Here is a 26,946-nt window from a genome sequence, read left to right as displayed (position 1 = left end):
TCCCTCCCCCATGGTATAACCTCTGCTTTCATTGTATTTAATGTTGGTATAATTTGTGGAGGGAAAGGGAAAAAACAAATCATTTAGATAGGGATACAGGTGGACCCATTGCAACAATGAGGTGTACAAGTCATTATGTTGAAAAATGAACTTTACAACTTTGGCGAGGGGGTGGAGAATGGAAAGGGATGGGAAGGGGAAGCAAAGGAGGAGACAACAAACAATGCTTGATAAGAAATGTACTCATTACCTTGCCCTCCGTATGGTATTTTCACATTTAAAAATGGGGAAAGGGGCAGGGAAGGAAAAGGGGAAAAGAAAGGGAAAGGGAATGTAGGGCCAAATCAGACACATCTGAGCCAGTCTTAGTTGCCTCTATCCACTAGTTCTGCTTCCTTACTCCCTTGTGACTTGGCGATGTATTCAGAAAATGGGTCCCTCTCCAGCTGCAGAACTAGCAACAGAGATGAACTTCCCTGCTATGTGACAACCAGGTGGTCTGCCTCCCCTTTCCAGGGACTGCTTTCATAGTGTACCTAAGCTACAATCCTAGAACTTCAGGAGAACTGGGAGCGGGGATTCGCTAATGGCACAAAAGATTGAGGACCAGAACATCAATAGTTATTAACAAAAATATGCCAAGTAGTACAAATCACAGTAAGAGGCAAAAGAACCTAAACTGCGTATCAATGAGTTCAAGAACCCAGTCTAAAAACGCTATATGTTATGTAGAGGCAACTAAGACTATATGATTCGCTATAGAACATTCTAGAAATTTCAAAATGTTGGAGATAGTAAAAAGACTGGTGGTTTCCAGAGGTAAAGGAGGAGGGTAAGGAAGAGTAGGCATGTAGCACAGAAGTTATTTAGGGCAGTGAAACTATTCTGATATTATGCATCTGACAAAACTCTTAGAAGTGTATAACACAATGAACTAATTAGGGTAAACCATGGACTTTAGTTAATAATGCTATACTAATACAGGCTCATTGATTTTTAACAAATACATCACACTAAGGTAAGATGTTAATAGAAAAAGCTGGGGAAGGGTATAAAGGAAATCGAAGCACTTTCTGGTCCTTTATTCTGAATACCTAAAACTACTCTAAAGAATAAAGCCTATACATTCAAGAAAGAATCATTTCCTATTTCTATTTCCTTGGCATCATCTTTATTACAATGAAACTAATGTAAAAATCAGTCATCACAATAGAAAACACAGAGAAGGGAAGGGCTGGGCCTTTTGTATACTGTAGCACTGAAAAATGAAAATTCCACATTAGTGGAACTTCCCAATAGTATCATGTGTTCAATGTGTGATTTGATGTTACTTGTAGCCTGAAGTATTTTAACTGCTTTGTGTCTACCACATGAATAATACTCTTTAAAAATGTTTTATTCAATAAACAAAATGGATTTCTTTCCAGGCAGGGACACTTAAAATCTCTTCTCCATTAAACCACAAAATAATTAACTGTTGAAACTTTCCTTAATTACTAAGAATACTATCAATCCAAATTAACAACGAATATCAAAGGTAAGCAACTAAAAGATACAGAGCCACAGCTACTAAAAAAAACTAATTCAATCCACTGAGATGATATTTCTGCTTATATTTATAAATATCATTTATTTAATATCTATTAATTCCTCAAGGTACAGAGGTCTTAAGACTTCAAGGATTTAAATCTTGCTTCTAACACTGGTCAGCTATGTGACCTCATATGTTACTTAAATTCTTTTGAATCTTAATTCTCTATGTCAAATATTTGTATGTGTACAAAAGGATTAAAAACAGAACCTTTGGTTATAAGACTGCTCTAATGAAAAAAATCAGATAATACATAAAAATGGTTTAATTTTTCATCTCTTGCTTAGGAAAGACTTGATTAATTTAAGTTATTAATTGCTATCACTGAAACTTGGCATAATCTAAATTATGTTTTACTGAGATTGAGAAAAACAACTAGTAATAGTGCCTTATAAACAGCAAGTCCACAATCAATTGTAGCTGCTTGCACTATCAATGTTAACAGTCATATTTTGTAACTATTAGCCATTACCAACAGAGTTACACTCTGGGAGCATAGCCTGATAGGGCAAAGACAGTAATTTTAAAAAACCTTCCAGTTGATTCCTCTATTAAACATCTATAAACATACTGCAACTACTGCTTAGCTGGGGAGACTTGCATACCTTCATTAATAAAGGTTACTTCTTTGCACTGTGGGCTTTTTCAAGGCAAACATACTTTCATTTCATAGAAACCTCTTCAGAAACAACCAGAGTTTCATTTCCCTAATTTGATATGAAACTCCTCAGAAGCAACTTAATTATTAAGAGATCTGTTTTGGACAACATCAAAAGCAGCTACTTCACCTTACAAAAAAAGTAAACAAAACTGAATATATATTTATTTTCTATAAATTACTTCAATCTCAGCTGAGGAAGTAATGACTGTCAATAAAGTAGAAAGTGATTCAACTTGGATCTAACACTTCTTGACACCTTGGTATGTTACTGGCAGAGTGATACTTACTTGAAAAGAGAATTTTTTGGCCTTTGAGGTTTCTTCTTGGCAAAAAAAGCTGCAAACTCTCGTCCAGTACTGGCGTAGCTTAGTTGAGCTGATGGTTCAGAGGCTGTACTTGTGTTTTTCATATCCAAATACTCAGTCAACAGCATCTGATAAACCAGATTAAAAGTTTTATATACACATCTAAAATATGCTAAAACCTCTGCCTTAATATTCCTAAGAATACTGGCCTCTGGCTTTTCATTTTTGCAGTTGGAGACTAAAGCAAACATATAGACATCTATGTTACCTAGTTCATGAGTAACAGGATGTGGTGGACATGTGAACTTGGGGATAAAGAGAACATTTTTTTTATTTAGTGTCTATTATGAGCCAGATACTGTGAGGAGTCAAACAATATTCTTATTTAATTCTCATTATGCAGTCTTAGCAGCAACACTCTAGAATTTCTTTGGAGCTTAATGAGTTTCAGGAAAGGCGCTGATCCATTTGGATGTATTATCTCATTTACTGAGAAAAATTTATCTGATAAGTTCAACAATTATAAGAAAGAAAAAGACAGTGAGGTTCAGGAGCTGTAAAGTGGTCCCTGGTGGACTGGTTCAAGTACACACTCTTACTTCTCAGTCAACCAGGGCAGTAACAAGCACCCTAACTAATCTGCCAGGGAAAGGTACAGAACATGAGGTCAAACAAAGCAAAGAGCTCCAAATCTGCAAACACTTAAAAGAACGACTACTCAAGTTAAGATTAGAAGAAAAAAAAAACAACTTTTTAAAATCAAATCAACTACTGTAAACAGCTCCCACTTTGAAAACCAATTCACTTTAGAGCCACAGAAATGGGGACATGGGATAGAACATGCTATTCGAGCATCTTAAGAGCTAATTTTTTTAAATTCCCATTGTTATGAATGAAAATAGAATCAAAATAGAAATTACCGGGGTTCCAATGATTATTTAAGCTGGGACTAAGCAACAGAACTTATCTGTAATCACTAACTACATTTATAATTTTCTGATACACAGATAGGCAAACAAAAGTACTGACATGAGTCGAAAGAAAGCATTTCAGAAACACAAAGTCATATTTAATCACTACTCTATTCATGTAGTTAATTTAATAAAAGGTTAAGTCTGATTTTAAGCAATGCTGTCAAAGGAATTTTTTATGAAACATCTCATAAAAATGAGGTTGCAAGTTTTAAAAGTGAGTATGTCTATGTTATGAACACTGGTGATACATACCAGAAAATTTTGAAAACATTACTGCAACCTCAAATATATTAAATCAACCAGCATATGTCTTGAGGAGTCACACCTTGCCCATAAAAACAAACAACTTTTGAAAGTGTAAGCCTGGAACAAAATCTACCAAGCAAATGCCCCCATAAACAGGCGGGAATTACAATCCTAATATCAGATAAAATACACTTCAAATTAAAATTAGTGCGAAGAGATAAAGAAGGTCGCTGTATACTAATTAGGGGATCTCTCCTCCAGAAGGATATTACAATTCTAAAAATATATTCGCCAAACAATAGAGCACCCAAATTTATCCAAGAAACACTATTTTCCCTCAAATGTCACATAGACCAAATTAATTGTTGGGGACTTTAACACATCACTATCTCCACTAGGTATAGATCAACTCAGCAAAAACTCAACAGAGAAACCACAGATCTAAACAACTGCATAGATCAACTAGATTTAACAGACATCTACTGAATATTTCACCTAGCAGCATCAGAATACATGTTTTTCTCAGCAGCACATGGAACATTTTCCAAAATAGACCATATTTTAGGTCACAAAGCAAACTTGTCCAAATTCAGAAACACTGAAGTTATACAAGGGAATAAACTTAGAATGCAACACCAAAAGCCACCAAAGAAAGTCCTGTAACACATGGGGATGAACAACAAACTATTGAAATCAAGTGGGTCATGGAAGAGATTAGAAAGCAAATTCAAATGTTCATGACATTCAACAAAAATGAACACATAAATTACCAGCTCCTCTGGGACACAGGCAAAGGCAGTACTCAGAGGCAAGTTTATAGCTCTAAGCTCCTATATCAACAAATTGGAGAGATCTGAAACCAACAATTTAATGAGACATCTGAACCTCCTTGAAAAAGAGCAGCAAGATAAACTCTAATACAGTAGACAGAAAGAATTAATTAAAATTAAATCAGGATTAAATGAATTAGAATCCAAAAAAAATTGAACAAATCAATAAAACAAATAGTTGGTCCTTTGAAAAAATTAACAAAATTGACAGACCCTTAGCAAATCTTATCAGAAAAAGAAGAGAACAAACCCAAATAAATAAACTCAGGGATGAGAATGGAAACATCACCACAGAAAGACCAAGATTCAGAACACTATAAGGGAATACTTCTCAACCTTTATGCTGCTAAGTTTGAGAACTTGACAGAAATGGACCTTTTCCTAGCAAGTATCGACAGGCCGAAACTAAACCAAGGTGAATTAAACCATCTTAACAGGCCCATATCAAGTATTGAAATAGAAACACCAATAAGAGACCTCGCATCTAAGAAAAGCCCAGGATCAGATGGCTTTACAGTGGAATTCTACAAGGCCTTCAAAGCAGAACTCACACCAATACTCCTCCAACTCTTCAATGAAATTGAAAGAGAAAGTTCATTACCAAACTCATTATATGAAGCCATTATAACCCTCATCCCAAAACCAGGCAGGGACTCATCAAAGAAAGAGAACTATAGACCCATTTCTTTGATGAATATTGATGCAAAACTTCTCAACAAAATTTTGGCCAATCGAATTCAATAACTCATCCAAAAAAAATCATTACCACCATGAAACATGATTCATATCAGGGATGCAAAGCTCATTCAATATACGCGAATCAATTAATATAATTCATCACATCAATAAGAGCAAGGATAAGAACCACATGGTTATCTCAATAGATGCAGAAAAAGCATAGGACAAGATCTAACACCCCTTTATAATGAAGGTTCTGGAAAAATGAGGAATCCAGGGAAAATTCCTCAACACAATAAAGGTTGTATATGACAAATCTATAGCCAGCATTATACTTAATGGTGAAAAACTAAAGCAATTTCCTCTGACCTCAGGAACAAGGATGTCCACTCTCTCCACTTCTCTTCCATTTAGTATTAGACTGCCTAGCTACAGCAATAAGACAAGATGCAAACATAAAAGGGATCCAAATAGGGAAAGATGAAGTAAAACTCTCCCTCTTTGCAGATGACATGATCTTGTATTTAAAGAATCCCCCGGACTCCACTCCCAAATTACTCAAACTGATTCAAAACTTTGGCAAGGTAGCAGGGTATAAAATTAACCCTCAAAAATCAATGGCTTTTCTCTATGCCAACAATGAGAAAAGCGTGGCTGAAATCAGGAAAGCAACTCCATTTATAATAGCCCCACAAAAATAAAATACCTAGGAATTAACTTAACCAAAGAAGTGAAGGACCTCTATGATAAAAACTCTAAAAACCTGAAAAAGGAAATCAAAACAGAACTTAGAATGTGGACAAACCTCCTATGCTCCTGGATTGGAAGGATCAACATCGTGAAAATGGCAATATTTCCCAAGGCTATCTACAAATTCAATGCAATATCTATCAATATTCCAACCTCATTCTTCAAGGAAATAGAAGAGGCAATCCAAAAATTCATATGGAAAAATAAAAGACCCTGAATAGCTAATACCAAATTTCAAACTCTACTACAAAGCCATAGTAATCAAAACAGCTTGGTACTGGCACAAGAACAGACCTCAGGACCAATGGAATAGAATTGAAAACCCAGAAATTAACCCATAGACCTACAGCCATCTAATCTTCAACAAGGGAGCTAAAAAAATAGAATGGAAGAAAGACAGTAAATGGTGCTGGGAAAATTGCTTAATCACTTGTAGAAAACTAAAGCTAGAACCTTATATATCACCCTGCACCAGAATCAACTCCAAATAGATCAAAGACCTCGGAGTCAAAGCAGACACTCTGAAAACATTACAGGATGGAATAGGAGAAACCCTAGGTCTCCTTGGCACAGGCTGAAATTTTCTTAATAGAGACACAGAAACACAACAAATCAAAGAAAGGTTGGACAAATGGGATTGCAAGAAATTGCAGAGCTTCTGCATGGCAAAGGATATATAGCTAGCAAGATCAATAGAAAGCCCACGGATTGGGAGAAGATCTTCACTAGACATATAACAGACAAGGGTCTCATATCTAAAATATACCTGGAACTCAAAAAATTAAATTCCCTAACAACAAATCCTCAAAGAAACAACTGCCAATAAATAAGTGGGCTAAAGACTTAAAGAGAAACTTCTCTGAAGAGGAAAGAAGGATGGCCAATAGACACATGAAGAAATGCTCAACCTCTCTAGCTATAAAAGAAATGCAAATCAAAACGACACTGAGATACCACCTCAACCCAATTAGAATGGCTATAATCAAGAACTCTAATAACAACAGATGCTGGAGGGGATGTGAACAGAAAGGAACCTTACTGCATTGTTGGTAAGAGTGTAAACTTGTTCAACCACTTTGGAAAGTAGTATGGAGGTTCCTCAAAAGACTCCACATGACCCAGCAATCCCACTTTTGGACATTCACCCAAATGATCACAAACAAGACCATACTAATGCTACCAGCACAACTATGTTTATTGCAGCATTATTTACCATAGGTAAGATATGGAGCCAACCCAGATGCCCCTCAGTAGATGAATGGATCAAAAAAATGTGGTATATGTATAATATATGTATAATGGAATTCTATGCCTCCATCAGAAAGAATGACATTGTCCCATTTGTTAGGAAATGGAAAGACTTGGAAAAAATTATGTTAAGTGAAATAAGCCAGGCCCAAAGAAATATAGGTCCCATGGTTTCCCTTATTTGCAATAACTAGTATATGTCTGAGACAAACAGAAACTGTCAGACAAGTTGATGCTAGGTGAATTGAACCCCAAGATAAGGGTTCAAATGTTTTTTTCTTTCTTGCAATTGTTTCTAACATTTTTATAAGATGATTTCTTTGTTGCTTTGTATATTCCTCTCCCAGGGTATAAGCCCTGCTTTCACTGTATTTGATGTTGATAAAATTTGTGGGAGGGGAAGGGAACAAATAAGCTGTTTAAATAGAGTTACAGGTGGGCCCATTACAACAATGAGATATACAAGATATTATGTCACAAAACAAACTTTACAACTTTGGCGGTGTGGGGGGCTGTAGGGGAGGTGACAGGGGAGCCTGGGGGTGGGGAGTCAAAAGGGGAAGGGATGGTATGGGGAAACCAAAGAGGAGGCAACAATGCTTGATAAGAAATGTACTCATTATCTTGCCCATGTAATTGTAACCCCTCTGTATGGTATTTTCACAATATTTTAAAAAAAAATCAAACCAGCAGAGAAAATACAGTAGAAATGAACTAGACAGCCACAGAAAAATAGAATTGACAAGGGAGAAATTTAAAAGGTTGTAATCCTTACATGTTTTCCATGAACTAGGTACCTCTAATGCTTAACACAATAATAAAGTATTAGATTTTATACACTTTGATTCCACAATATCTTTGTAACACATTTCTTTATAATAGCTTTAAAAAGTTTATTTTTGTTCCTTCATTACAATATCAATGGACAGATCAGTGACATTCACAATTCCTAGTCACAATTACTGTTTTTGTAAAATCTTAGTATCTCATGAAAGCACTCCTGCTTTCCAAAATTTCACACATTTAATGACTTATAGTAAAGTAAAACTTAAACTTTCCTCCTAAACAAATCTAAGAATTAGAATGCTGTAAGAGAGAAGTAGTAAGCCGTGAAAAAGTCACCCCCCAATTCCCAACATGAACAAAAACAACTTCTTTGGGATGCTATTATGCTTTGGTGTGTTTGAAATATTGTAATTTCAAGAATTGTAAAGAATTTACGTTTTCTAAATGCAGATGGCCAGGAATCTGTGCTCTAGGCACAGTAAAAGGTTTTTTAATTGTTCATTCTCATTTAAAATTTTTAGTTTAAAATATATATATCAGGGAATATATATACCTCTGCATATATGCATACATGTGTACATGTTTATATATAAATTCCCACTGTTATGAAAGAAAATAATAAATTCAAAACAGAAATCACCACTAGAGTTCCAAAAGAACAATATGTATGCACACACATACACTCAAACACAAACACACACAGATATTTTATATTTAGATCAACATAAATGAAAAATATTAGCTGAGGCCGGTACAACAGTTGAACTCAGGGCCTAGGTCCTGGCCCTTACATTTTTCATTCAAAGCTGGCACTCTACTACGAGAGCCTCAGCAACACTTTTGGCTTTTAAGTGGTTAATTACAGGTAAGAGTGTCATGAACTTTCCTGTCCAGGCTGGCTTTAAATTACAGTCCCCAGATCTCAGCCTTCTAAATAGCTAGGATTACAGATATAAGCCACCAGTGCCCAGCTCAAAATACTTATAAATAAATGAACATATGATTTATTATCCAATCTATGATAGTCTGCCATGCACAAACATTAAACCAAACAAAATATGAGACCTTGCCCATCAACTAGAACTGTCATAGACCATAATGTGTAATTATTCTTACAAGGAAAAATACATTATTCCTGATCTTCCTCAAGATCCAACTAGGAAATACTTCTTACAAGATCAGTTTCCCCTTCATAATTATAATCTTATGGCTAGGAGCAGAAAGGTTCAAAGGTAAATGAGTTACACATCTCAGCTTTAAGGATGCAAAAGAAAAAAGAAAAGAAAAAGAAAAATTCCAAGCAGGAAATATGGTCATATATCTAAAGGAAAACCCAGAGAAGGGGAGATGCAAAACCTGAGTAACATATCTCTCAAAATATCTCAATGATTCCTGAAATGTTTCAACAGAGAAAGTAAAATAATAGCAAGTTTATTTTTTTTCAACATTTATCATCTCTATCTCAAAGCTATTCTTTTTTTTTTTTTTTTTTTTTGGGGGGGGGTCCGGTCATGGGGCCTGAACTCTGGGCCTGGGCACTATCCCTCAGCTCTTCAGCTCAAGGCTAGCGCTCTATCACTTGAGCCACATGCCACTTCCGGCTTTTTTCTTTTTGCTTATGTGGTGCTGAGGAATCGAACCCAGGGCCTTAGGCATGCAAGGCAAGCACTCTACCACTGAGCCACCTTCCCAGCCCCAATAGTAGCAAGTTTAAATGAAGCCTTCTATCTAGTTACTAATCACTAGTAACTAGAGATTTTCTAGAGTTACTATAAGTAGTAACTATGAGGTTTTCTCTTCATAGAGTTGCGAGAGAAAGAATGCTAACAAAAACGTAAGTTATTGACATAACAGCCTACTAACTCCAAGGACTAAAATAAGGAAACCAAATAAATAAATAAATAAACATTTTGAAAATGGAATAGATTCCTGTTTAATTATACTTATTATCAATGGCAATTGTGCCATTAAAGCCACTGTTAGTATGTTCTTGTGACTAGTCCATTACTTTGGTGCTCAAAGGAAAAAAAAAAATTAAAAATAACACACACTAAAAAATTCCAAAAATACACCTGTATTTTCTGGTGCTGCATCAAAACACCTGAACAGCAAAGCCTAGATCAGAGTCATGTTTTGCTTTTATTTATATTCTTTTCTTCCAGAAGAGGAGCTCTTTAAAAGGAAATACAGTTTTAACTGCTTTCAAAACAATGTTTTTATTTACCTTAAATTAAACCTACATTTATTTAACATACAAAAAATGCAAAGTGTTGTGCAGAATATAAAAACAAAATTTTAAAGCATCCTTCCTTCAATATGTTTTTTTTAATCACGAAGTGATTAAAAAAAAAAAGGAGAAAGTTGCAAACCTGTAAGATAAAGAAATAGCTACGAGTATTTATGGGAGGACAAGATTTAAAAACCAGGCAATGCACATGGGAACACAAATGATTGAAGGATAAATAAATAATGGAGGGAAAGTGAAGGCAAGGCATAAGGTAGTTATAAACAATAAAATGATGATGATGATAATGATGAGGATAATAATAATCAGGATAACAATAGAGATTTTAAGATGTTAAGGTTGTACAATTAGGAATAAGCCTGAGATTTAACACAGAGGAAAAAAATTTAACTAGTTACTCTACAAAGGAATGAAAAAAGCAATGGTCAAACTAACATGTGAAGGAATCAAACACCAAAGGGCCAACAACAATAATCAAGAATGCAGAAGAATCGGGAATATAACTTACGTATCAGAAAATTCATCCAAGTTCTAATGTAAATCTATGCAGTGTGTAACCATTAACATAATGATTTTAGAATACTTTTTTACAACTCATTAACAAATGAGATTTAAAAAAAAAATGTTGCTGGGCGTTAAGAGAAGAGCCAAGTGCAGCAGAATGTGGCAGTGAAAGAATCTGGAGTTAGCTGCTGAAATTTGGATCCAGTTTCTTCTATTCACTACCTTTATAACTAGCAGGTTACCTAGCAGAAATGTGTCTCCATTTCTTCATCTACTGCACAATGTTAACACCTTCACAATCCATGGTTTTGCTTTCCACTATTTCAGTTATCTGAAGCCAACAGGGGACCCACTGGATTGTACATTCTAGAAATCAAGCAATTCGGAACTTTTTAAACCGGTTATGAATTACTGTTAACCACTCATTTTTCACAGGTGCCTTTTATTGGACTGAGAAAGTCTCTTCCTTTTAGTCATCATCAATGAGGATTGAATACTTTTCTGAATGTAATATAATTATGTAAACTTGGACCTTGGGTACATTAGTATAGTAGATTACATTAACTGTTTTTAATCAAATTTCATTATGGTATATAACATAGTTGGTTTATTGATAGTATGCAATATGATAGTATTTTATTCAACATATCCATGTTCGTAAGAGTATAACATAGTTTCCTATGGTAAGTTTAGTTACGTTATCAGAGCAATACTTACCTAACAGAATGTAGTGTAAAGTAATCTCTCAATTTCTATTTTGTGAGTTTGCAAAGAATTAGTATTAGTTAATTTTAAGTATTTGATAGCTCATTTGAGTAGATTATGACTGTGTAGGGAAAAATATTAAATACTAAATTAATTTCTTCCAGGAAAATTCAATTTTTCTATTAAGTCAGCTTTGATATTTTTTTCTAGGAATTTGTCTGCTTTCCTAAAATTCTTAGTTAATTCGTATTATCTGCAATATTGAATTATGTGGGGTCTTAAGTAAAGTTTCCTCTATCACCTTGATTCTGGCACTTCTAATGACATCTCCTTTCTTTTCATTGTTCTGCCTAACTTAAGATATATTGAGTTTTTGTTCCTATTTATTTTTTAAAAGTATTTAAATTTTATTGTCAAGGTTATGTACAGAGGGGTTACAGTTACATATGTAAGGCAGTGGGTGCATTTCTTGTTGAACCTTCACCCCCCTCCTCATTTTTCTACCACTTTCCTTCCTCCCCACCCACCCCTCCCAAGTTATAATATTATTTCCAATATATTGTCTTGTGATTATGACTATTGCATTGGTTCCCCCTTTGTCCTTTGTCTTTAATCTTTTTCTTGTCCTGTAATCTTTTCCAATAACCAATTTTTGGTTCCATTATTTTTTCTCTATTGTTCTGGTTTGTATTTTGTTGGTTTCTACATTAACCTGTATTTTTTCCTGTTTTTCCTTGCTTTGAGTTTGAGTTTATACTGGTTGCTATCTCTTAGGGTAGAAAGAGATTGCTATTATGTCTTTTGTTCCCCCATGATGTATTTAGGTCTTTTATTTCTAAATATTTTAGAGACTAACAATTTTCCTCCTGCTTTTTGTTTAATTCTGTCAGAAAATATACTTTATATAAGCATCCATTTAAAATGTATTGAGGTTTAATTGGTAGTACAGTATATGATCTGTCATGGAAAATAGCCTATGTGACTCTGAGGTAATTGGCATGACGCAGTATGCAATATATGTCAGTCTGAGTCAAAATGGTTGATATGTTGTTCATGTGTTCAATGTTTATCTAGTTGTTTTGCTCATTATTTTTTTGGGGGGTCTGGTCATGGGGCCTGAACTGGGTCTGGGTGCTGTTCCTCAGTTCTTCAGCTCAAGGCTAGTGCTCTACCACTTGAGCCACAGCGCCACTTCCAGCTTTTTTCTTTTTGCTTATGTGGTGCTGAGGAATCGAACCCAGGGCCTCAGGCAGGCAAGGCAAGCGCTCTACCACTGAGCCACCTTCCCAGCCCTGCTTATTATTTTTAAAAAAGCATTAAATTCCCAACTATCATTATTGAATTTTCCACTTCTCCTTTCAGTCCTATCACTTTTCCCTACATGTATTTTAGATCCCATAACATTTTGGTCGCTTGTTATTTCCAATTTTTACTTTTAGAAAGTAGAAGACAACTAAAAAAGAACCTGCTGGAGGAAAATAAAAATGTATTCATAACTGCAACCTTGATCTGTTCTCTAGCTACTTCATCCAATCATTTGTTCAAGTTCATTCTACTTATTCACATCTCTTCCTCTTCTTTTCTCACCAATAGGACTAATCAGAGTGCAGGATTTTGTTACAGGTTTGCACCATTAGCTTACTTCAGCTACTGGTGTTTAATTCTATAATTAATTAATTCACATACTTTTACTCTATATTAAGACCCCTAACTTAACTCACCCTATGTTAACGATCCTGTCCTCAGAGTATTTGATCATTTCCTCAGTTCCAACGACCTGTACTCTATCATTCTTCAACAATCTTTGTTCTTTGGAAATATCTCATCTTTGAGGTTTCTCAACTCTGCATTTTATTTGACTACATTGTTTATTCTCATTCAACAAATACGTGTCTTTTCCTTTTCAGTTTGTGCTAAAATACTGGGAAACCTAATTTACATACAGGAAGCATTTGAACAACTGCTGTGAAACAGAAATCTTTAGAAGTACATCTTTAGAAGTACAAAATGAGAGATTAAAATAGAAACATATGGCCAGGCGCTGGTGGCTCACGCCTATAATCCTAGCTACTTAGGAGGCTGAGATCTGAGATCACAGTTCAAAGCCAGCCCAGGCAGGAAAGACAGTGAGACTCTTATCTCCAATAAACCACCAGAAAACCAGAAGTGGGCCATAGCTCAAGTGGTAGAGTGCTAGCCTTGAGCTGAAGAGTTGAGGGATAGTGCCTAGGCCTAGAGTTCAAGCACCACGGCTGACCAAAACAAAACAAAACAAAAAAGAAACATATGAAGTCTGGCCTTCAAATTAGCTCTGCTACTTCTCAGCAAGTGATCATGGTCACGCTACTCTCTTTGACGCCTCACTGTCATTAACTATGAAATAAGGATAATAACAGAGACTATTTCTTAGAACTGGTATGAAAGTTCAATGAAATACATCTAAAATGCTTAGCCTTTAACAGATTGTTCTAATCTTCAAAAGTGAGGCTCTTCCTTATTACATTCTAGGCACTAAATATGTTTGTTTCTCTATGACTTTGAACCTCAATCTTCAGATCAATAAATAAGAATATCACTCTACATATGATCAGGGTTAAATTAGTGCCATAAATCACGTAGAATATTGCCTCACTGTAGAAGTATATTTAAATAAATAAAACAATATATGGAATTATCTCCAGAAAGTCCTCATCATTCCATGTCTATTGTTCTACTTTTTTCTGCTCCATATAAAGGCCCATTCACTAAACCCAGGTTCTGTTAATATTCATTCTCTAGATTTGAATGACTTTGACTGCCACTTTGTCCACACTAACAACTTTAATACTCTATGCCTTAATACTTGTTCTTCCTCTCTTCCCCTTTTATTGTTTCTAACTTTCAGATGATACCCAAATCTCCCTCTTCTATCCTATTCACATCATCGCCACTACCTACAACAGTGCCTGGTTTTTCACATCCTTTTCACAATATACAACACAGAAGACTTTTAGGAAATGCTAAAGCATGGATCCAACATATAAAGTTCTTCACTCTTTAGAGACAATGTTAAAGGAGAGCTTCCTTAGTTGTTGCTAATGCTATTGTTAATAACTGCTGAGCTATACTTCTAGCCCCTGTACCAAAATCTGTAGATAGACTCTTCTGTCTTCTCCAAATCACCTAACAAGCCCAATAAATTTTATACTATAAAAGTCATATCTGTTTCCTAAGTATTTTCATTCTATATTCATCCCTCTAAATCAGATGCTCATTATCTTCACATAGATGACAAGTCTCAAATAGTTTTCCTACCTTACACTTATGTCATTCTAGGCAGCAACTTGTTTCCTGATTTAGCTCAAAGTCATCGTTACTCTGATCGAGTCTTGCATTGCTTTAACATAGTCCAATCAACACCTGCAATGTTAGTTTACAGTAGTTGTTTTACATTATTAACAACTGATTAAACTACATTATTTCCCATTTCCTAAATAACTCTCAAAAGTTCTCATCATGTCTGAATTTATTTCTTCTTTTTTTTTTTTTTCCTTCTCTGCTTGTACATTATCCATTCCAAGCATGGGGAACGATCAAGAAAATGACTAAGTAGTTTAATATGCCACTTTAGCTCCAGTCAGATGTTACTAATCAGAGTTCACATGCATGGAGAAACCATATCATGCATGAGGAAATAAGTAGGTGCTGTAGTTTTGAAGCTTTAACCTTTGCTACAGGTGTTATCTCTACCATCTTCTTTTGAAAGTTCTTTTGCCAGTAATCTTCTATGTTGCTTGCTTTTGGTCTTATGATTACAATAAGCTAATTCCTTTCGTCCCCTTAAATGTGCAACATGGGGGAAGGAAGGGATAGTGGGAGTTCAACAACGAAGGAGTACTCATTACCTTACTCATGTAACTGTAACTCCTCTGTACAGCATCTTTACAATAAAATAAAATTTAAAATAAAAAAATAAATGTGCAACATGCTAGTGTGCAGAGTAGATAAATTTTTACCAGTCATCTGAATTCTGGATTGAAGTATGAGAAAATCAAGGAGAATATCTAAAAGGATGGGAACTTTTTTTTCTGATTTTCTCACCCTGAGTACAGTCGCTTTGGAATATGTCCGAAATTAATAATCACAGAGAGGAGAAGTGACATATATAAGGATTTTTAAAAATTTTTATTGATCTTGCTTTCAGTTCCATACATATATATGTACCTGTTCATAAATGAAATACGTATGTGTAAGAAAATAAAGATAAATGAAAGTACTGTGTGAACAAGTCATGATTCTTACCTTCCAGAAGATTAACGAAGATCTGAACTGGAAACTCAACTCTGCTTTCTCATTGTAACTAAAACCTACACAGCAGCTTGGATCTCCCAACACCTATATCTTGCAGTTACTTATCATCTCTGCTGTCTCTTAGCTCAGGCTGGGTGTTTTCATTGTAACTCTGTCAACATCTAACACAGAACCCAGTAGGTTACCTAAATTCAAAGTAAGATAGTCTAAAGGGTAGTACTTATAGATGTTCCACACCCACGGATGAGCTCCCGAGACTATAACTATAACACCCATGGAGAAACTTCAGGCTTTTTGAGGTACATTAATTTACTCACATCACGGGGATACCATTTATTAAACTTCTGCTCCAATAAGATAAGTACAATCCTAATGCCCTGAAAGAGTTAATGCATCTTGGAAAAGACCCAAATTGCTCTCTGGAGACAGTATATTCAATTAAGTGACTAAAACCTAGCATTTTCAATTAGCAGTTAAGTTACTAAAGACACTTTTATATTGCATATACATAATGTGTGAATATTGACACAAAAATTTACTTGTCATTTGTTCAAACTAGAATCTTCAGAAATAACAAGTGCAGATTCAGATTCCATTAACATTTATTTTTTATCTACTAAGTGTCAGGAACCATACTGCATACATTTCCAATGGGATTTAAGAGGAACATTGTAAAGACATGGAAGTAATGGAGTTTCCAGGCAAACAATAGAAGGTACTAAGATATAGAGAGAAATAAAGTGGTTCCTTTCATTCAGGAGCCCACACAAACACTAAAATCCCTACTGAATTAATCGGCATCAGGTTCTATGCCATCTGGTTAAATTCAGTAAGGTATGTTTTGTTTTGAATAAAAGTCCTTTGTCCCTGGCTAGAATGATCTCCCTACACACCTAAATCCTAATCTTCCCTCAAACAGTTTGTCTCTTACCCTGTACACAAAATCTTGTATGATCAATCAATCTAAAGTTATCCCCTAAATTCTTATAGTATTTCTAGTAACCATTCATCAGTGATGATCTAAGCTTGACAATCATAAATCTGGGTATTGAACTTTTCCTATATTTTTCTCTTACTCTTCCAATATGACATATGAAACACTCTGTCTAATGTTAAGCTATACAGCTACCAATGCATATGAATCTGAGATAGTTAACTAAAACCCTTCATAACTAAAATAATCACTTAATGGAACCCATTTTTTAAATTTTATAAACACTTTCATCTACAAAATGTCTCTAACATAAAACTTCTATATCACACACACACACACACACACACACACACACACACACACACACACACACACACTCTTGAGGCAAAATGTTAAAAGGATCAAAAGAAACTATCACAAGTTAGTGATATTACTTAAGGATTTCAAATGAAATCCCACTGCATTGGTTTTATTTCTAGGGAAAAAAATCCTATCTACAAATGGTCTGTGGTTGATGTACACTATTTCTGCTGAAATGCTTAATTCAAAACAAAGGATTAAACTATTTTTTTACCTAGTGTTCTTGAGGTTAGACTATAATTTAAAAGTTAATCAAATGAAATATACTGCTAGGTTAGATAAGTTTATCATAAATAAAGAAACCTAGGGGTAAAAAAATAGAGAACTGATAACTTCATTCTTTTAGAATGGCTTTTGCACTAAAGTTTCTACCAAAGTATTTTCTCAAAATATTTGTTTCATTTTGACATCTAATTTAAAGGAAAATTATGTTGTTAAATTTTAATAGCACAGAAATATATATTGAAATATTTCTTAATAGTATAGCTATATGCAAGGAATGTATTTGCTTCTGATACTTTGCTTCTTTAATTTTTCTCTTGTCATCTCTAAATGTTAATAAGCATTATATTGAACAGATTAAAAAAACTTTAAAAACACACTGTTTGCATCCATTAAAAAAGAGAACTCAATTTTATAAATGGGAGGGAGTACCTCCTGGACAGTATATGATCCAGTAACATCCTTTCCACTGTGAATTATTTGTCCTTCAATTACCACACATCAGCATGCATCTCAATTTCTAAATGATATTACATGTGTCTGCTCCAACAAATGTAAGTCCCTTATTCTCCGTGACCCAAGTGCTATGGTCAAATAGCTGAAATGCTTAGGAGTATAAAAACAGGTATATGTCTACATATTTCTCTAATAATCACATCTTTTAAATTTCACTCTCAAAAAAACTACCACACCCAGCACAGTCAGAATAAATTCAGTGAAGAAGGATGACTAATATGACTCCACATGAGAGTAAATGTTTATAAACATGATTCGAGAATAAGGGGAGGCACAATCATGCTAACTCTCATAACTCAGAAAACTGCCAGAGGACTAACTAATTATCCTTGGCATTACTCTACCATGCAGTATCAACCGCATACCATAAAGCAAGTCATAGAGAAGAAAAAGACAGCATGCTATTTAAATGCCAGCCATGTTAACGTAGAAGCAATATAGTACAATCCATGTACCTCATGTTCTCTGCTAATTACTTAAGATATCCTGTTATACGCAAGTCAGCAACAGTAGCCAGACCCCAGTCTTCTTTAAATGCCAGCTCTTAATAACAAACTCAAAAAAGGTCTTAATTGCATTTACCAGAAGCTCATGAACTTTAAAAGTTGTTAAGCAGATTTCCATGTAAATGGAATGACGATTAAAGGTTAAGTACAGGTTCCTGAAATTTCAGAAGTTAAAAAATATATTCCCCTGCACATACATACACATGTGCACACATACGCATACACATACACACACACACACACACACACACACACACACACACACACACACACACACACACACACACACACAACCAGCCTTGACAGGAATGAAACATCTTAATTAAACATGCAAAAGTATCATGCTTATTTTTATGTGAAGTTCCATTTCCAAATGTCAAAGTTAATCATGCACTTGACTAAAAAATGTGCAACATTCTCTGATGTCTTCATATTGTTTTCTGAGAAGACATCTTCAGGTCTCCAAAAATCTTTCTGGTGTCCCCTCACACCTTGACCCCTTCCTGTGTTAAAAGAAAACCTGAATGTCATAGAGGAATGCTTCTACAGAAAGATCTTAATTGCTCTCCACCTGAGGAGTAATCTAAAGCCACACGTTTTCAATCAACTCTGTTTCATATTTATGTGGCTCAGGAGAAACACTAGGTGACTCCTCCATAATATGCTGCACCTGTGTCCCTGGAGTGACATGTTGACAAATGAACATGACAACTCCTCAAACTCCAATAAGAATTTATGATTCCTAGAAAGAATATATTTGATCAATTATAGTGTCATCACAGTTGAAAGCAAAATGATGTCTTTGGAGTGCACTTCACAAAATTTGTGAGGGCTTGTGTTTTATGATAGGATAAATGGCAATCCTAAATCCCAAAGTCAGGTCCTTATTCCAGCTACAGTACACAATCTCAGATTCTCCAGTTAAGAGATGATAGATACAACAACCACTGAGTGCCATAATGAATAAAAGGAATAGCTATGTGTGCTCTAAATGAAAAATTGCAGAACTTAAAAATCACAAATATTTTGTAGTATACTATCTAACCAGGAAAAGAAATATTCTGCAAGCCAGGCAAAGATTATGGGGGGTGGGGGAAATCCCTTCTAAAAAATCCTACTGCTTGTATCTAATTATACTTTAAATTCTTCCTTACATTCTGAGGCGAATTTAAAGTTTATTCAATACAAAGTACATGTAGGACATTAATTTTAAAGCATGAGTTCTTAGAATTAATTTTGAAGCTATCACTATTAAGATTAGGTATATGATATATATATATATATATATATATATATATATATATATATATATATATATATTAGGATGAGATATAGTGACTATAGAATTAGATAGAGGATAGATACATACTGGGGTTAAATTTGGCCAGTTAACAAAGCATTGAGTTTTAAAGAAATCTATAATTGATAAAGTAGTACAAAATAATAGCTATATAATTGAGGAATTAGAAATAAAGTGGGGAAGAGAAGAATTCGAAGAAGTTTTTTTTTACAGATCAATAGGTTTTTTATTTATCCTCCTCTTCTTCCTCTCCCTCTTCTTCCTCTTCATCTTCACCTTTTTCTGAGCAACTTTAGCAGGATCTTTAGCACCATCAAATTTCCCTTTATATTTGTTATCAACAACATCCTTTTCATACTTCTATTTTAGCTTTGAAGCCTTGGTGATACAGGGGTGTTTCTCATTGTCACTTAAGTTGTTCCACATCTCACCCAATTTCTTGGCCACATCACCATTAGACATGCCAGGGTTTGTAGACTTGATCTTGGGACGAAATTTTGAGCAGAAAAGGAAAGATCCACAGAGTGGTCTTTTGGGGTCATTGGGATTCTTTTTCTTTTTGCCTCTCTTAGCTGGTCCATAATCCTTCATCTCACAATCAAAGTGAACTTTATCTGTTTTTGCCATCTCACCAAATTTAGCTTTCTTCTTCCCAGACATTGTCTTCCATCTCTCTTGAGCATTTCTTGGAAAATTCAGCAAAATTGACAGGAACCTCCAGGTTTCTCTTTCCTGCAAGTCTGCACAAAGAAGGTATAGGCAGACATCTTGCCCATTGGTTTATTTGGGACACGTTTACCCATGCTGACTGTATACTGTTTGCTAGTCTGGGCAGCACAGTGCACGACACACTCAGCACTCCCCAGCCTCACGCTAAGAGTAGAATTCTTAAGTGGTTCTTTTAAAAATAAGATTTCACTGATAAATTGTGAGATCCCATCAGCAAAGTCTATATTTGCCTCTCAAGAATTATGATAAGCCAACTTTAAAGGAAAATGGAGTTCCCACTTCCAAAGCACAGTGTTCAGAGTTTTACATTTGATTCAAACTAACAAGTAGGCTTTGATAAGTATCTAAGAAGATTATCCTGGTCTAAACTACTGGAATATTTAGGCATTCTGAGTTGCTACACTTGCTTCTTTCTGGAGTCCTTCAGGAGAACCACAGCAAATAGTAAGGCTGTTGATCAAGAATTATAAAGTTAATCCATAACGAAGAAGATCTCAGTATAAATGTTTCCTATTCTCTTTTGTATTTCCAAAGAAGTTGGCATGAGTCTTATATGTGTGTGTGTGTGTGTGTGTGTGTGTGTGTGTGTGTGTGTGTGTGTGTGTGTGTGTGTTCTCATGTATCCTGTTGGTGCATTCAATCAATACCCACTGAATAAGTGGTTTCTACATTGATGAAACTCACAAGCTTGGGGTTAGTACCCTGTCCCAAAAACCAGGTCTACCCAAGAAATAATAATCAAGATATGGCTTCCATTAAAACAGAACACAAAATCCCTATGAATTGGTACTTTTAAAGTAACTTCTTTACCCATAGGTACCACAGTATGGACTGCATGTCCCCAACAAGACTTGCCTATCAGTGTCTCATAAAATCATTCTACCATCTATACCTTTATTCGTAAAGCTCTATTAATCCCTACTAAATCAAATGCAGCCTCTTATTAAGGCTCAACATTATATGCTTTTGTTCACTGGGCAAGCATGTATTGAATACAAGGTATGGTGTTAAGTGCTGTTCATACCCATGAATAATGAGCTCTTAGTACTCCAGTGTTCTATTCCTTTGAACTGTATCATTTAGTTTCTCTATTGGCTTAAGCAAATAACTACACAGAAAATACTAACCTTGAAAGTATAACAATCATCACAACCAAAGTACACACCTCAAAATACCACCAGATTCCAGCCACTAACTTCACTCTTGCCTCTGTTCTCCGTAGTCTATGGTTTATTTCTGTAATTCCTTTCATTTGTTTCAACAGTACTGCTAGAAACTAACCTAAGTAATACAATCATCACCTATGTTAATAGACTCAATTCAGTTCCACAAACCACTGTTCATGTCCTTCACCCTCTGCTCTGTGATTCCTGATTCCAAACTGGCAGCCACAGCTGCCAACAAACTTGAGAATGCACATCTACTAGCAACTTGAGGAGGACTAGGCACGCCGTTCAAGGGAGCATGTGGAGCTCCATTCAAACCTCAAACACTGATTCAAAAAGCTGGAATCTGGTTTACAGTCCACAAGAATAGATCCATCTGATGTCTCCATCTTGAGCACATCTAACAACCATGTCACTATAAACTCTGATGGTGTGATTATGGAATACAAACGAGTTTATTAGTACTTGAGGCACATACTTTTACAATGTGAAGATAAAATCATTTCCTATTTTGTTGGCCATAGTGTACCTATTCTTTTCTCTGAACTCAAAAACCTTAACTCGAATACTTTCTTGACCTCTCTGGAATCTGGCAACTCATAAATACACTGATTCTACAATTCAGTTATAATAAATTAGAGGACAAATTAGAATTGCCAATAATTTATAGGCTGGGAGTGGTTTTCATTTCCTTTGCATTTACTTTCAAATGATAAAAAGATACTTATCTTTAAACAATAGCTTACATGAATAAAGGCAAAATGTGCCTTGACTGATTACAGAATGTAATATATCACCCGAAGATATACTAGTGAGCCCAAAGAAGGATATATCCTTTAGTTCTTATAACTGTTTTCAAAGGTTAAATTGAATCTACTATAGTCAATAATTCTAAAACTAATACATTATACATGTTTCTAATTTGGAAAAGTATGTATAAGGTAAGAGCTACACTGCTATGCTGCAAGAATACTATTACTTTAATGTTTAACATTTCACCAAGACTATAGATAGATCATTCAATTTCAAGTCAGAATAGCAGTAATTTAAAGCATTAAACCACAAACTATACATACCATATACGTAGTTTTAAAGCTGAAGTCAGAATTTATCTATTTTAGACAAGCACAACCAATTGTTGTAATAACTTATTGCAATATCCATTGCAACAGGTTAATTTCTGTATCTACTACTGTAGCTTTTGAATTCAATTCTGCAACAACTTTCAAAGAAGCCTAACAATAACAAAAATGTTCTGTGGGTAACAAATTTAGTAAATGTAACTCTGTTCTTTATGTTTGGCCTCTACCTTATTTCTAGATGGTGGCATTTTTTTGTCATAGGTGAGTTGAAAATTTGTAAGAAAATAATATTGAAATAATAATCATATATTGCCATTTTAGAAATACTTTCTATTCTTAGCAGAAAAGAAAATTGGTCACAATCATTAACCTAACAACAGACCAAAGCAAAGAAATTAATGTAGTGTTGTAGAAATAACTTAAAACAGGGCATCAAACAAAAAAAGTTATGTAAGTATGGAAGAAATTTTCTGGTAGAAGTACACAAAGAGGTCAGGGAAAGGTGGTTTTATTCAGAAGGATGAGATCTGAGGATCACAGTTCAAAGCTGGCCTGTGCAAGAAAGTTCTTAAGACACTTATCTTCAATCAAACATTAAAAACCTTTCAGTGGAAATGTAGCTCAACTGAAGAGTCACAGCCTTGAGGGGAAAGCTGAGGGAAAGCACTAGACCCTGAGTTCAAGCCCAAGTACTGGAACAAAAAAATAAAAATAAAAAGTACATTAAGAAAAATATTTCTTAATCTATTAGAAATTGATTATTTAGAATATTTGCAGTTATGTGCAAATAAGCACAAAAGTGAAATGATAGCCTATCTCATTTCCTTTAAGACTGAAAATATTAAAAGAGCCTGAATCATAGAATTTTGGACTTAATGTTATATTGTTTTGAAATGTCATTGCTGTATAAAATGGTATTCATTTGATCTCAATCAGGAAGGAATCTAAACACATACACAATATCCTGTACTTTTTTTTTATTGCCTGTACTGATTATAAAAGTTGCTCAATTCCCATGTCATAAAGAAGCACTTATAAAAGTCATTGTTTTCACATATTTAAAATATAGCATAATAACCTAACTCTATGAAAAATTATGTTATGAATAATATTGTTTAAGAGAAAACTATGATTGCCAAAACAACTAATTATCCAAGAAGTGATACTTGTGATATAACAAATATTCCCTACTACATGCATAAAAAAAATTACTCTCCTTCTTTTTTAGTAGTATTGAGAACTGAATGCTTGCTATTTAAGCGCTACCACTAGAGCTACACATCCCTTATTATGATTTTAAATGTTATTTGTAAGGTCTTTGGTTCCACTTTTGTAACTGAGTGAGAATAACAAATGTTTTTACTGAGGTTTGGTTTTGAACTCAGGGCATGGGTGTGCTAGGCAGACACTCTAATACTGGAGCCACATCTCCAGGGCCCAGAGCCTACAGCCAGCCTCAAACCCAATCCTCCAAAGAGCATGAAATACAATTATGTGTCTCTGTTCTCAGCAAGATATCTGAAATAGTTAATAGAAATTTTCATTTTGTAAAAATTAAAACTATAACTGCTATTAAAGAATATAAAAAGAAAATGTAGATATTTATTTTTATACCATAATATCAATACAAAGCAAATATAATACCTACTACCAAGTAAGCACCAGTGTTCTATAGTATTGTATCCAAGAATTTTCACCTTGGGAATTTCTACTATCCAGTATTCCACATAGAATCTAGTCAACCAATGGTTTGTTTGTTTTTTTTTAAATCACGGAGCCTTGTTGTAACAAGTAAAAATATATTTTGCTTTCAAATAAAATTATTTCTATTACCTGGCTGTATTATTTATAATTCATGGTGATTTTTATATTCTCACAGTCTAGTACAGATTTTTCCTAGTGATTTATGTTAGGCTCTTTGAAAGTCTTGTTCATATTTATGGTTTATTCGCCTCCTAGAAAAAGTAACAGCCTTTTCCATGTATATATGTCATGATAAACTTACAGATTGACAGAGGGTGGACACTGGCTGACTTTACATAATGGAAAAGAGATTGATGAACAACTGGTGATGCCATTATAAGCAACTTAACATGGAGAAAAAATACAAAATGAACCACAGAATTGAACAACTATCCTCACATGACAGAATTTTAAACAGACATATATTTCAAATGTCCACATATTGTTCATTTGCTCACAGTAAGCACAAAGGTTAGTAGTTCACATATGTAACATTTTGTTGGCCATTCTGTCATTATTACTAAGAACATGTTTCCACAGGGTTCATTTGTTAGACTGTCAGTTACTGTCAACGATCCACAATGGTACACAATCAAAAGAGCATAGTTAAAAATAACTGTTATAGAAGAAAGTTATTGTCTGAAATTGTTGGGCACTAGCAATTCTGGATATAAGAGATGGGTAGAATATTTAAGGTTGGGTGAAGATGAACAATGGCAGAGAGTATTGAGAATAAAAAGACTCAATCTTTCTAGATGCGCATAACATTGTTGTACCTTGGTCATCAGCTTTCTGTAAGACACATTTACTGCTTCTCCTAAGATACATTTACTCCTTAAGAATGCCCACCTACAATTCTTAGATCCTATAGTATAAGTTTAGGCATATTTTAGCATGTTGACAAAAATCATGATAGATGTGTATATTGAACATTTTTCTTCTTCCTCAATCTTGTACTCCTTCATGTCTCAAAAGCTCATATTGTAATCAGTTTTATTTCTCTACCCTCATCTCTGCTTTCATTTTTACTTGTTTCAGCGCTGGCTGCTTCTCTTGACTCTTTTTCATGGGAAAACCGAATTTCTCAACAAGGTATACTTCAAAATGATTTCAATTACACATTCCATGCTATATTTTTTTATCCAAATTAAAAGTTTTCTTTTAAAAAAGAAAATGTCAGCTAGGCACTATAAACCTAGCTTTTCCGGGGAGTGAGATCTGAGAATCAAGGTTCAAAGGTAGCTTAAGCAGACAAATCCAAAAGACTCTGATCTCCAGGTAACCAGCAAGAAACTAGAGGCAGAGGCATGGCTCAAGCGGTAGAGCATCAGCTTTGAGTGAAAAAACAAAGCAGGAGTCTAAGACCAAGAGGATAGGCAGAGAAAGAGAAAGATAGAAGAAAGGGAGGAAGAAACAGGGCAGGAGGAAAAAAGAGAAATGGGGAGAGGAGAAGAGAGAAGGGAAAGAAAAGGGGGAGGGGCATACAGATTCCCTGGAAATCATAGCTTCTCTCAGATACCCTCCTGGGCCGCTGCTCTTAGAGTCTGGAGAGTTCTGAGTTTCTTCTTCCCACAGCCTCCACATCTTCAGGAAGCCTGCTTAGATATCCTCCAGAGAAGGTCTCTTCCTTTAGGTCCTCTACTTCATAAGCAAGGGATTCATCAAAGCTCAAGAAAGTTTGGAACTGAGAAAGATTTTTCTAAGCAGCGTTTACAAATTGGAAAAAGGGATAAGGAAAAAGTTAAGGCTGGGAAAAGGGTAAGGAAAAAGTTAAGGCTGTCTTTGATATAATTCCTTTCCCCTTGCAGAACCCAGGGCCCCTTGTCTTTTGCAACTTTTAGGCCAGTGCTCTTCCAGAGACTCATTTTATACTCCCTTGGGTGTGTAGGACCTGCACCTTATTCTTGTTCTGTGAATTTAACTCTCCAAGATGATTGTAATGTGTATTCAAGGCTGAGAACCACTACATAATGGAAGAGCTCCAGCAGATAAATCAGTCTCGGGTTCTAAGACTGGCCCAACAATTTTTACTTTTACTGCCCAGTGTGAGTCACCCTGTTTTCCAAAGCCTTCCTTGACACCACTACAGAGAAAGGAGAACATCCGCCTACCTCACCGGGCTTCGGAACCTCAGCTGCGTGTTTACTGTAAAGCACTTACAAATGTTCCAGCTGTCCTTTTTAAATCCAATATTTACGCTGAGAAAGATTTCAGGGACTCTCCATAAATCTGAAGATCAGAAACCTATGACTGCATAGGCACACTTGAGTAGATTTTATAATGAGTTTACAAAAACTTCAATATATCAGTTTGTAAGTTGATATCTTTGAGAAATGTTTTCTTTCCACTATCAACTACAATGTAGAATTTATCAACAGTATACATATGATCCAGAAAGACGGGAGGGACAAATCATATCCATGCCATTAAAGTTCTGTTTAATGTTTCAAAAGTTGATCTACTGAAGGTAAGAATTTTAGGGCTATAGATGTTCCTCAATGGTAGAGAATTTGCCTGGCATGTGTAAAGCCCTGGGTTCAATCCTTAGCACTGGGGGAGGGAAGGATTTTATATA

General features: G+C 35.0%; 1 protein-coding gene and 1 pseudogene across 1 annotated transcript in view; both read right to left on the bottom strand.

The window, feature by feature from the left end:
• Positions 1–26,946, bottom strand: part of Exoc4 (exocyst complex component 4) — a 689,440-nt gene that overhangs the window by 487,961 nt on the left and 174,533 nt on the right. The window contains exon 8 of the mRNA XM_069996791.1: positions 2,540–2,685. Coding sequence (XP_069852892.1) covers positions 2,540–2,685 — 146 coding nt within the window. The remainder of the gene's footprint in view (positions 1–2,539; positions 2,686–26,946) is intronic.
• Positions 19,878–20,454, bottom strand: LOC138810141 (high mobility group protein B3 pseudogene; annotated as a pseudogene).

Source organism: Dipodomys merriami, unplaced genomic scaffold (genome assembly GCF_024711535.1).
Source record: "Dipodomys merriami isolate MVZ:Mamm:240054 unplaced genomic scaffold, mDipMer1.0.p SCAF_5, whole genome shotgun sequence".
Lineage (NCBI taxonomy): Eukaryota > Metazoa > Chordata > Mammalia > Rodentia > Heteromyidae > Dipodomys > Dipodomys merriami.
Note: the sequence above shows the minus strand (reverse complement) of the source record. Positions and strands in the feature narration are given on the sequence as shown.